At 43.1% G+C, this 12,904-nt stretch overlaps 1 protein-coding gene, 1 long non-coding RNA gene and 1 pseudogene across 3 annotated transcripts in view; all 3 read left to right on the top strand.

Annotated features, from left to right (window-relative positions):
- The first annotated feature begins 5,760 nt into the window (after positions 1-5,760).
- Positions 5,761-6,907, top strand: LOC103641462 (uncharacterized). The gene is made up of 3 exons (XR_560333.3): positions 5,761-5,911; positions 6,705-6,756; positions 6,857-6,907. It is a non-coding gene; the product is annotated as an uncharacterized lncRNA (long non-coding RNA).
- Positions 6,908-7,134: 227 nt separating this feature from the next.
- LOC103642657 (dnaJ protein homolog) lies at positions 7,135-7,727 on the top strand (annotated as a pseudogene).
- A 185-nt stretch (positions 7,728-7,912) lies between these two features.
- Positions 7,913-12,904, top strand: part of LOC100191950 (Glycerol-3-phosphate dehydrogenase SDP6 mitochondrial) — a 29,807-nt gene continuing 24,815 nt past the window's right edge. The window contains exons 1-3 of one of the 2 annotated variants that reach the window (XM_035962864.1): positions 7,913-8,372; positions 9,539-10,012; positions 11,922-12,253. In XM_035962864.1, coding sequence (XP_035818757.1) covers positions 8,018-8,372; positions 9,539-10,012; positions 11,922-12,253 — 1,161 coding nt within the window. In that variant the 5' untranslated portion in view covers positions 7,913-8,017. 2 annotated transcript variants of the gene reach the window in all.

The raw sequence follows: 12,904 nt of genomic DNA, 5'->3' as shown, positions 1-12,904 counted from the left end.
AGCGACCAATGGGCAAATCATTTAGAGGGAACTGTTGAAGAGCTTCGTTCGTCCAAGAAAAGATGTTATAACAAATCTATGGAGTGTGTTAAGAAGTTGAAAGCTAGCTTCGCCAGCGTCGGCGCATTCTCGAGCGAAGAAAACTTTACAAGAGGCAACCCCGAAGGTCCCATCGAATGGATTAATCACGAAGCTGAGGCCTTCGAGGAAATTTTAAATAGCCGCGGAGACATATGTGCTTTCTCGGGTGCCAGGGGGATTGCCACCATTTTAGAGAAAAAGGGCTGCGAGCATGTAAAGATTTTAGCGCAATCCGAAGCTACCTTGTCCTTCGAAGATGCGAGAGATCCTTCAGCCGAAGCTAGCATGGTTGGTGGAAAATTTTTCACCGATGTCTGGGATAATGGTGGTCGAGAAATGGCTCAAGAAATTATTCAAAAAAGCGAGAAGGGCATTCACGATGCTAGAGAAGTGGCTGAGGCTGCTGAGAAGAGCGCAGAGCCCGAGGGGCAAATAGGTATTAACTAATGGTTTTTATTGTGTTGTAATTTTTGGTTTTAAACTTCGTTCGCAATTTGTAATAGCAATGTAGCCGTATCCTTTCCTCCTTCAGATCCTACTAAAGCGTCTCCGGGCCCTCACCCGAAAGGAGACGACGAAATTGAAAAGATGGCTGAAGCTATCATGGATGAAGTTGTTAATCGGCTCCTGAACGAGGCTGCGGAAGTTGTTCTGAGAGAAGATTAAGTACTATTGTAAAAACTTCTGAAATGTAACATGTGTAACATCTTGTAACCCTGAATATAATATACCTGTTTTTATTGTTCAATTCTTTACGATGCATGAAATTTTACATACGTACCGTTTTTGAGTCTTTGACGAAAAAACACCTTCCCTTCTTTTCATGCTTCGTGAAGAAGAATTTTTATTTGTCACAACAATATCCGTAGTGTTCTGATGAATAATATCCAAGCTTCGTGAAGATATTTTCCGAAGCTATACTTTCGAAGATCAATAGTGTATCTCCTTGCAACTTAGCATGATTTTCCCCCTTTTCCAAAACATTCTTCTGAAGATCGACATTGTGTCCCCCTCTTGTGCCATATGCAGCATGATGTATGATGCTTATGCTATGCGAAATGATGCGATGATGTTATGTTATGTAAGATGGTGTTTATTCCGAAGATACACACACATCCCTGCGATAAAACACATAATCTTTTTGAATCAGCGTTCACTTTTTGCCATAAGCCTCCCTTAGGAGCTTCTTCGCCTTTTACTTCAGCGGAATCAGCGTTTATTTTTCGCTGTAAGCTTCCCTTAGGAGCTTCTTCGCCTTTTACTTTCAGCGGTATTCGCGTTGACTTTTCGCGCTTCGCCTTTTACTTAGGCGGTATCAGCGTTGACTTTTCGCTGTAAGCTCTGCATTCCCTTTGGAACGACTTTGGAGCAGAGAACTTACACTGCGCTCCCTTTGGAACGGCTTTTTGTGACTTCAGCAAACTTACTCTGCGTTCCTTAGAACGACTTTTTGTTGCTTCGAAGAATTTTTTGATAATTCGAAGGTTCTCCTTGTTATCGCAAATCTTTAAGCTTCAATGACTTAAGCCTGTGAAGAAAATATATTTTCCTTGTGGCAAACAACGAAACTATTACATGAAATTTGAAAAATGTCCTTTATTACACAGAAAATAAAACTGAATGAAAAAGACTAATATCAAGGTAGGATATTTGTCAATAGATGTGCTTCGACTCTGGCACAGTGCTGTTGACTGTGCGAGCTTCGGACTGTTCTCTAAAGTCCCTTTGGTGTGGAGCATATTGGCTCCCTTCTGGCTGTTGGCCTTGTTGCAGCGGTGGTGGAGGCGGAGGCTGTTGCCAGGAAGCTTGAGGTTGACTCGCCGAAGCAACAGAAACTGCAGGGTGGTTGCCTACATATTCTGGGATGTAAGGCGAATGATACGAAGCAGTGTGCATGACCTGCTTCGGCTGAGCCTGTTGTGCCGCAGCTTCGGCTATTTCCTTTTGCTTCTGGATGGTAACATGGCACATCCTGGTGGTATGGCCCTTGTTCTCACCACAGAACAAGCAAAAAATTCTTCTTGGTTGATCTCCAAATCTTCCGCCGAAGCCCCTGGCGCCTCTGCCTCTTAGAGCTGGTGGTCGGAAGGAGCCTTGCTGTTGCCCCGAAGCTTGTGAGGAGCACTGTGGCCTTTGCTGCTGGCTCCCCTTATCATCATTTTGAGCAGAGTTATGGATTGACCTAACGTGCCTCGGATAGAATCTTCCTCCGAAGCCCCTGGTCATTTCAGAAAACCTGAAAGCCTCCTCCCTTCTTTGACGAAAATCATTATCGGCCCGAATATACTCGTCCATCTTCTGGAGCAGCTTCTCCAAAGTTTGAGGAGGCTTCCTAGCAAAGTATTGAGCTGAAGGCCCTGGCCGAAGCCCCTTGATCATGGCCTCAATGACAATTTTGTTGGGCACTGTTGGTGCCTGTGCCCTCAAACGCAAGAACCTTCGGACGTACGCCTGAAGGTATTCTTCGTGATCCTGGGTGCACTGGAATAGAGCTTGAGCAGTGACCGGCTTCGTCTGAAACCCTTGGAAGCTGGTTAACAACAAGTCCTTCAGCTTTTGCCATGAAGTGATCGTTCCTGGTCGAAGGGAGGAATACCAGGTTTGAGCAACACTCCTGACAGCCATAACAAAAGATTTGGCCATGACTGCAGCATTGCCACCATACGAAGATACTGTTGCTTCGTAGCTCATCAAGAACTGCTTCGGGTCTGAGTGGCCATCGAATATGGGAAGCTGAGGCGGCTTGTAGGATGGAGGCCAAGGTGTAGCCTGCAGCTCAGCGGACAGAGGAGAAGCATCATCAAAAACAAAATTCCCATGATGGAAATTGTCATACCAGTCATCTTCGTTGAGGAAACCCTCCTGATGAAGGTCTTGGTGCTGAGGCCTTCGGTGTTGCTCATCCTGAGTAAGATGACGAACTTCTTCAGAGGCTTCGTCTATCTGCCTTTGCAATTCAGCTAGCCTGGCCATCTTTTCCTTCTTCCTCTGCACCTGTTGATGAAGCATCTCCATGTCTCTGATTTCTTGGTCTATCTCATCCTCTGGCGGTGTCGGGCTAACAGCCTTCCTTTTCTGGCTTCGGGCCTCCCGAAGGGAGACAATCTCCTGATTGTGGTCCAGCGGTTGCAGAGCTGCAGCCCCAGTTGCTGAAGCTTTCTTCGGCGCCATAGCGAAGGTTTATGATCGCCAAAGGTGTTCAAAAACTCAAAGAGTGGAAGTGAGTTCACCGGAGGTGGGCGCCAATGTTGGGGACTTGTTCTCAAATGCTATGAGTTAAGAACAAGGCAACACAGAAAATGTTAATCGGTAAGGTCCTTCGTCCTTCGAAGCATTATTTCCCTTAGGATATAATGATTTTCGGACGAAGGTTATGAAGGACGTACCTTCATAAATACAGCATACGATGACGAAGAATGAATCATAAGGAACATGAAGGATAACATAGACAATTATATATTATTATCAACTTATTTTCTGCATTATTATTATTATGAAGAAACAGAAATGACATCGAATTACAAATGTACTTACAGCTTGGAAGGAGATGAAAGTACAGGTGCGACGCAAAAGCAAATGCCAAATCAGCGTGAACAGTACGGGGATACTGTTCACCTATTTATAGGCACGGGACACAGCCCATACAAAATTACATTCATGCCCTTTACATTTGGTAATAATTCTATAGTAATCCACCGAGGTCTGAATGGCCTTTTCATCTTTAAGTCGGTTTCATTTTCTGCTACCACGCCGAAGCTTTCCCGCTCACATCTTCGGCGCTGTATCAACCTTCGTATTATTTTGGGCTTCTCCTACTGTGATACCGACTCGAGTCCGAAGATACCTGTTCACACATTATACTCCAGAAATACTGTTAAATCATGTTTTTGAGGACCTTCGTAAGCCGAAGGCCCCCAACAAGGCTTGTAATAGTTACTACTCTTTCTATATTGTAAAACTTGAGCTTTGAATATGTGAAATTATGTTATTGTAAAGTCTTTCGTTCTATCTCCGATGTATGTTTATGGGTTTGTGTTCGATCTATTGTGAATGTAAAAGCAAGTTCCTTGGAACTCGGCAAACCCTATTAAGTTATCTGGTGTACTTACATAACCATCTGATGCTATTGTGGTAAATATTGATGCAAGTGGGCCCTATAACTTAGTTGGGACGTGACAACATAAAAGAGAGAAGCAAAATAATAAGTTTAAGGTCTTGTTTGGAAGCAATCCAATTTTTAAAAAACTGATTTTTATCTGGCTAGGAGAGACCAACTTCTTTGTTTTTAAGAAATTGTGAATCTAATTTCTATAAACTGAGGCATAAAATGGTATGTTTAGAACCACCTCCATTTTAATAAACCAGTTTTTTAGAAACCGGTTGCTTCCAAACAGACCCTAAATTAATCCATAAGGCCCCGTTTGTTTCCTTTCATTTCGAGGAATTGGAATCTTACTAATGGAATAAACTATTTTTTTAGAATATGACATTCCACCACTTTCCAAAGTTATCATATAAGCCTACCTCAAATTCATGGGTTGAGATATGGAAATTGATTCTATAAATTTACATGTTATTTTTCCGATGTACAACTTATAGCACATTCTTCTACTTACGCCTCTATAACATAAATGTAGTATATAACTATCTCTCTCATATGATTTAGGATAATATACAAATATATTACATATATAAATATATAAACTTAATTAGTTTTGTTTAAATTATAATTATTAAAATGAAATTCAATTCCAACGAAACAAACGGGCCCTAATTCTATTTCGATGGTATGATATGGTACATACTATTGTTAAATCGAAACCCAAATTATAGATGATATTGGGTCGGAGCCGTTGTAACGACGTCTATCTCTACAACTATTAAGAGCGAACTGTAGACTGCCCCCGCTCGAGCAGCCCGCACGACGCAAATCCCCTCCCACAACCCGCAACGCCCGCGGCGAATCCCGCCGCGCGAACCGCCCGCCCCCGCCGCGAATCCTCCCTCCCGCAACCCGACCTCCCTCTCCGTGCGCATCGCCGCACTCAACGCCGCCATCCTCATCCGGAGGTAGCTCTGCCCCCTTCCTCCCCATCCGCGCGAGGATTTCGCCCCGCTCGCCAGCCTTCACAATCGCCCAACGCCAACCACCTCCCCTTTCCTCGCAAGCTCTTCTCCCAAATCCGCCACCACCCCCATCCCCAGCCTGCCGCCCCTTGCCTGTGCACCCTGGCCCTGCTCGCCGCGTGGTCCCCGCCTCGGCCTCCCCCATCACCACGCGTTCAGCTCCCCCGCGTCTGCCCAACTCGCCCCAACCGTGGCCATGACCCCATCTCTGGCGATAGTGGCGGCTTCGACCCTGCCTTCTGCGCCTGGAGCTGGTGCGGGGACCTCAGGGTTGGGTGGAGAAGCCGATGAAGCGGATGATGAAGACCCCCCTACCAGCACAAGGTCCTGGAGAAGACCAAATTTGTGATTGATCTTGGTTCTGTTGATGTTCGTCGTCTTCCTGGGTAAGCTGAAAGGTTCCTTCTATGTTTTGTTGTGTTCAGTCAGCCCACCCCAGACCCCAGACCTTTCCCCTTCCGTCCACGGTCGGCGCCAACGCCACTCCAGTGAGCTGAGGGCGGAGACGGTCACGGTGGGCAGAATGACACGCCGCACGCCTCTCCGCCCCGCTCCGCTCCGCTCCAGATTGCGCGCACCCACCCATGGCGCTCGCCGCTTCCCACCACGGCCTCCTGCCCTTCGCCCCCGCTGCCACGCCTACCCCGTCACGGGGGCACCTGCGCTTCCGCGCCGCGCGCCCTCTGCCCCGCCCCGCCCGGAGGTGAGCGATCTGATCCCCGCGGGGCCCGTTTCCCTGACGTCGTGCTCGCCGCCTCGCGCTGGTCGGATTTTACTCGCTGGCAGCCTCGAGTCTCAGCGGGATTATCCACTTGCGGTACTCGTATTAGAGTGCCAATGGTTTCGTAGGTGCCGGCTTTAGTTCTCTTTTGCTATAGGGATTTTTTCATCTCGACCAGGGAAAAAATTCTATGCAGGACTGACACGTTTACATGACGATCTCTGTGTGTCCCTTTGTGTCTGTCCTAGCTGACGAAGTGACGATCAGTTGGATCGAACTCGCGTAAACAGCCGGATCGAACATCTCCGTCTACCATGTGCCGTGAGCAGATTGATTAGACGGAAGGATTTTAGCATCAGCATGATTGGACGCCTCTAGCCTGTGCTCCATGGGTTTTACTTATACACGATCTCTGCATAGATTTTTTTTCCATTTAGACCGTCTAATTCAGCGTTGTTCGATGGTCTCGTAGAGTTGTCCGTTGATGATTTGTTAGATTGGTGTATGTATATGGGAAATTTTGCCTGCGCCTATGATAAGTTGTGCAGTAGTAGGATTCATTTGGGAAGTTATGTCTGCCATCTCGTATCTCTTCATCCCCAACTCTATTGTTTCTTAATTCCTAAGTTATAGTATATACATGATAGTAATAGATAGATCTGTCCTGTATAATACTTCCATGTTCTATATACACTGTATATGTACTAATAATCTTTGTCTTTTGTAAATCTTCACAACATATGTACTAATCTTTGTGTTTTGTAAATCTTCCCAGAATTTGTTGCCAATCTATCAACTCAGCTAATGTGTTGGGAGCTTCTTCAACGGTATGATTTCACACGACTGGTTTAATCAGTGGCAGACGCCACTTCTGTATTTATTCAGTTTGCTTTTTAATGTGTATTCTTGGGAAAATTATCACCCCAGACATCTGATGAGGCAATCCCAGTCCCAGTTGTCTAGATAGATCAGGACTCAGACCGTGATGCGACTATTGTGCAGCTAAGTTTTGGAGATCATTCGGGGATACTACTTGACACGGTATATATTTTACATGCGCCACTGATGATGCCTTTACATTGTTGCTGCTCAAAATTGTGATGTTTAAGTTTTTGTCATATCTGCCAATTATTTTTCCTGATATTCACTGTTTTCCTGGTATTTCTTTATGCAAATACGGACAACCTATTTTTTAGTTGATATAGATGGTGTTGATTTGTTAGTTAAAGCTATTGTCTTTGATGGTCACACTTTTATTGGAAATCTGCAATTCCTTTTATGTTGTAACAAAATTTAATATCTAAAAATGTTGTTGGTGTCTTGGTGGTACCGTGTCAGTTGTCAACAATCCAATTCCATTCTCATGGCTTTGATTCTGACATATGATTATGATTATTTTAAATTTGTGCAGCTTCTTTCAAGGCAATCAACGATGAAGGCATGTCCATGTATCAGAGGCCCTTCATGAAGGGCAAGTTGTACATCCACTTCTCGGTGGAGTTCCCGGACTCGTTGAGCCTGGAGCAGTGCAAGGCCCTGGAGGCTGTTCTCCCGCCCAAGCCAGTATCACAGTACACTGACATGGAGCTGGACGAGTGCGAAGATACGATGCCCTATGACGTGAACATCAAAGAGGAGATACGGAGGCGGCAGCAGCAGCACCAGGAGGCCTACGACGAGGAGATGATGTGCCAGGCGGTGGGCAGAGGGTGCAGTGCGCCCAGCAGTAGGCAGCTTGCGGCAAATTTGTTGTTTCGCTTTGGACGACTATTGAGTTTGCCCGCTTGTATTGGTGTGATGATACTTCTGTTACAAGAGTGCAGTATTACTAAGGATTAGTTCCTATATAATGACACATTGGCACTAACATTGTTATGCATTTTAATACACCCGTAGCAACGCACGGGCATAGACCTATAATAGCAATAATCTCTTAAAAACAGGTACGTAGTATTTATTAGATTTGTAGATGCCCTTACCGGCCAAACACACGATTCGCCTCCCAACGCTACTACCCCTTTCCTTCCAACTTCCGCCCGCCGGCGCCAGCCGCAACCGAACAATCCAAGCAACGCGTCAGGCGCCGCCATGGCCACGTGGCGCCTCCGCCGCGCCGGTGCCGCCCTAGCTGCCTCCTCCACCCTCGCCGCTGTCCTCGCCGCCTCATCGGCTTCCGCCACCGACCCGTCCGCCGCCGCCCTAGAAGCGGCAAGGCAGCGTGTTGCGCGGTCGGGGGCCACGCCGCCCCTGCGAGACGCGCAGCGTGCGGCGCTGGCAGGGTCCACCCCTGCTGAGCCCCTAGACGTGCTCGTCGTTGGCGGCGGCGCCACCGGATGCGGCGTCGCGCTCGATGCCGCCACCCGCGGGCTCCGTGTAGGCCTTGTGGAGCGCGAGGATTTCTCTTCTGGAACCTCCTCCCGATCCACCAAACTCATCCATGGCGGTGCGTGGTCTTGTCCAAACCCTGGGGTCTACGGACCCCCCTCCTGTGTTTTCCCAAATTTCAGCTGCTACGAATCCTTTATTAGAGTACCACAGTCAGCAGTCTGACCAAGAGTGTAACAGTTTGATGAACTAATGTGCCCTATTTGATGCTTGGTGATGTTAGGTCGGTAGTGCTATGCACTATCTTAATAGCACATACAATTATTGTCTGGCTACATTAGCAAGTGGATCTGTTGAATTTGTGTTGGAAATACCTGTCCTACGATGGCATTGCACTACTTTGCTAGTGGCACAATATTTGCTCTTAGCAAGCCCTGGCTTTATTTGAGCAATGCAAATTTATTCCTAATATATGTTTATGCCTGTCTAGGAACCTGTATTGTGGTACTGACCATTCCTGACTGATGCTATTTGTCAACATGTTGATAAAATGTTTACTGTCCATTAGACTATCCATGCTACATTCAAAAGATGAGGCTCATCTTGCATCTAGACATTCTCTAATTGTATTTTATTTTACTTGTACATTAAGAGACATATGAGGTGAAAACATAAAAGATCCCATAAAGATTTATTAGGCAATCCTGGATATTGAGTTACGTTCTAAAATTTCAAGGATAATTTCAAAATGAGCTAGGGGAACAGAAAATGAACTTAACAATGCATTTCATAAGAATGTTTCCTAAGGTTCTTATTACTCAACTTTGTTGGGACTTTTTCATGTCGATTTGATGGTCAAACCAAAACCTTTTCCAAGGTTCCTAAAATTAGTTGGTTTTCACTTGATATACTGTGCCAACTATGTCTAATTTGCTGTTAACTTTGACCCAACAAAGATATAAGGTTAACTTTCTCCCTGTTACTTTGAAAATGTCTTGCTCTTGTGTTCCCTCTTACTGAATACTGATGCAATAAATTTATTCTGCTTTCTGCCATAGTAATATCATTTGCAGATACATTTCTAGCTTGAAACAAATGCATGGATGAACATACTATAAAGACTGCGTAAAATTTTTGTAATTTTTAAAAATACTTTTACTTTGTGAAACAGGAAAAGGCTTAATTACAAACAAGATATACCTGCACCAGTGTTTTTGTGCCTTTTGGGATTGAAAAAACTTAATTTAGCATTGTCCCTTATTATATTGCATTCAATTTGTACAGGCGTGCGCTACTTGGAGAAGGCAGTGTTCAATCTTGATTATGGGCAGCTGAAACTTGTTTTTCATGCACTTAAGGAACGCAAACAAGTCATCGAGAATGCTCCCCATTTGTGCCATGCTTTGCCATGCATGACTCCTTGCTTTAACTGGTTTGAGGTTGTATACTACTGGTTTGGTTTGAAGCTTTATGATCTTGTTGCTGGAAGAAGGCTACTACATTTGTCCCGATATTATTCTGTGGATGAATCAGTTGAGCTTTTCCCAACCCTTGCAAAAAACGGACATAATTGTAGCCTAAAAGGAACAGTTGTGTACTATGATGGTCAAATGAATGACTCACGGCTGAATGTGGGGTTGGCATGCACTGCTGCAGTTGTTGGTGCAGCTGTTCTCAATTATGCTGAAGTGGTCTCTCTCATTAAGGATGAATCGGGGGAGAGAATCATTGGTGCACGCGTCCGTGACACACTATCAGGTAGAATAAAGTATGTCCTATCTCTACTCACTATATAAAATATCCACCTCTTAGAGTCGTTCAAGCTATCTCTTTTCCTTGATAGTTATGTGTTTCTTTCCTCCATATTAACTGATTAATAAAAACTTTCTTCCTAGTTCCTAATGCCATTGTTTATATATTAGTATTTCTGAATGCTATAAATATGTAACTAAAGTGATTAAATAAATTATTAGAGCAGTTTCTAATTTCAAGTTAGACTTTGCTTTTTCAGTGTATAGGCTAAATAACTTGCATAAGCTTGTGTTGGAAGCTAGGAATCACTAAACTCTTTTGTGATCTACCAGAAAATCTTTGATAGTATATGAGATAGTGAGATAACTAGATATCTGTACAATGACAACAACTAAGCATTTTAATAAAAAGGTAGTTGAGTAGGTTAGATGCGTGTTTGTAGATGATGAAATATATTCTGAATGCTTCTGCAGTTTTTGTTCTTCGGAATTTGATATACTTGTGTTAATTCATTCTGAGTTCTGGATGGAGGCATTTAATTTAACAACAAACTTTAGAGCTATGAAGCTTCTGGCTTTTATGGTTACGTAATGTTTTCTTATCATCTTGATTTTATTACACTACTGAGTTTTTATTCTTATAGTGTTTTTCTTAGGGTTATTTAATGACCAGTTTAGTAGCTTTCTCCGACTGTATTAGGAGTTACCTGACAATCTGTTTATAATATTATTTATGAAAATTTAAATTACATGTTGTGTTACTATTTTAACAACATATAGTTCTGATCTCTCAAGAAATTCTTGCACCTTAAGATGTCTATATGAAGTTACTTTAAGTATGATGTTTCAAAGTATTGCATTTTCTTTTAAATAGAGTTATTGTTTTAGTTATTTTTTTTGTTGATGTTAGCATTGTCAAGATTTTACAGAAATTTGAAACAAAGGATCACTTTCTGCTTTCTATATTAATGATTTTTAGCTAGACAATTGAAACTGTGGACAACAATACACCTCCCTCCGGGAATGGAGATTTCGGATGAAACTCTGTCTGCCTATTGATCCTGCTCTTGTTTTAAGCTTTTATATTAGATGCTGGCCTTCCAGAATTCATTAGCCTAATTTACTATTCAGTTCTTTGTTTTTGAAACGAAACTATTCAGTTCATTGTTAGGAGTCTCAAATCATTAATCATAAACAGTCCTACATCCTTAATCCATTGCTACTTGCTAACTCTAACAAGAATACAATATGTTCTGAAAAATTAAGATGCTGATATTTTTCTCAAAAATTTGTGGTTTTTTTTACCAAAAAACAAGTATGGATGAGTATTTCACATATATTATCTGCTTTAATTTTGTTGGAAGAACTTTCTACAATATGCTAACATCTTAACAGTAATAATTTATGTCTGCGGATGGTGGCGACATGGCAAAAATAAAGCTGTGGCTGTCGTGTCACCCAAAACCACCCAAAAGAAAGAAAAAGTCTTGGATGCAATGCAATTTGAACTTGTGTTGAGAGTTGGATCTGGTTTTGGAGACGAAGAACCAAAATGAAACATTGAATCAAAGGGGAAAATTGTGCTTGAAATAAACCTTCTCATTTTTTATTATAGCAACATGCCATTGCACATACACTAGTATTTTGGCCATACTACATATTTTGGCATATGATTCTGCTTTGTTGGTTGCCACATGTTAAGCACATATGTGAAATGGATTGTGTCATCCACTTGGTGTTTTAATAATGCAACACTTTCTAGAGTATTGTTTGCTTGTGTAACTGGGATATAGGCCATGTGTGGTCACTTAATGCTTGCAAATGTATCAGTTTTTTTCATGATGGGAAACCCGAATATCATTACCATAAGCAACAAAACTACAGCAAATATCCTTATGCTTGCAAATGTGTGTCAGGTAAGGAGTTTGAAACCTTCGCAAAGGTGGTTGTTAATGCAGCAGGACCATTCTGTGACTCTGTGAGGAAGATGGCTGACAGTACCGTAGCACCTATGATCTGTCCTAGTAGTGGTGTGCACATTGTACTTCCTGATTACTACTCCCCTGAAGGGATGGGGCTAATTGTTCCAAAAACCAAGGATGGCAGAGTTGTATTTATGTTGCCATGGTTAGGAAGGACCGTTGCGGGAACAACTGATTCTAACACAGCAATAACAATGCTTCCTGAACCACACGAGGATGAAATACAGTTCATATTGGATGCAATCTCTGACTATCTTAATGTTCAGGTGTGTTTGCATATATGCAATCCTTTTTCCACATGCTGAAATAATGTCGTAAAGTTCTTATGCTATTGTAGTGTTGTTTCACATATTTTCATCTTGTATTTGGTTGCAAAACTGGAGATGGAGGAACATTTTAATTGCTATTTTAAACTCATTTCAGTTTTGTGCTTTATGAAGCCAAAACACCACTTAGTATTTTTCTCTCGAACACGCAGGAGAGCTGCATATCATTATATTAATAAGAAGGAGAAACATACAAGGTCCAACAAGACCGAGGTGCATAGAACCACCTTACGGCGGCCAAAATCTAACGTACACAAACTGATCCATCTACCAGACAGCCTGGGAGATATGGAAGCATAAGAATTCTTGTGTCTTTGAGAATGCAGAGCTTAACATACCTACTTTGATCACAAGGATTGTTGAGGAATGTCGGCTTTGGAGGTGGGCTAGAGCCTCCAAAATGCATGACTTCTTGGTCTGGGCACGAGCTAGGAATGTGTAGGCCTTGATGGCCTATCCCTCTGTGGTTTTTGTATTCAAGTGGTCTAGGTGTCATCGTTGTAACAACCTAAGCTTTTATGATGTGTTTGGTTTGAGGTCAAAGTAGGATGAGGTGGAGTCATCCCTAACAATCACCACTTTTTTGTTTGG

Source organism: Zea mays, chromosome 10 (genome assembly GCF_902167145.1).
Source record: "Zea mays cultivar B73 chromosome 10, Zm-B73-REFERENCE-NAM-5.0, whole genome shotgun sequence".
NCBI lineage: Eukaryota > Viridiplantae > Streptophyta > Magnoliopsida > Poales > Poaceae > Zea > Zea mays.
Note: the sequence above shows the minus strand (reverse complement) of the source record. Positions and strands in the feature narration are given on the sequence as shown.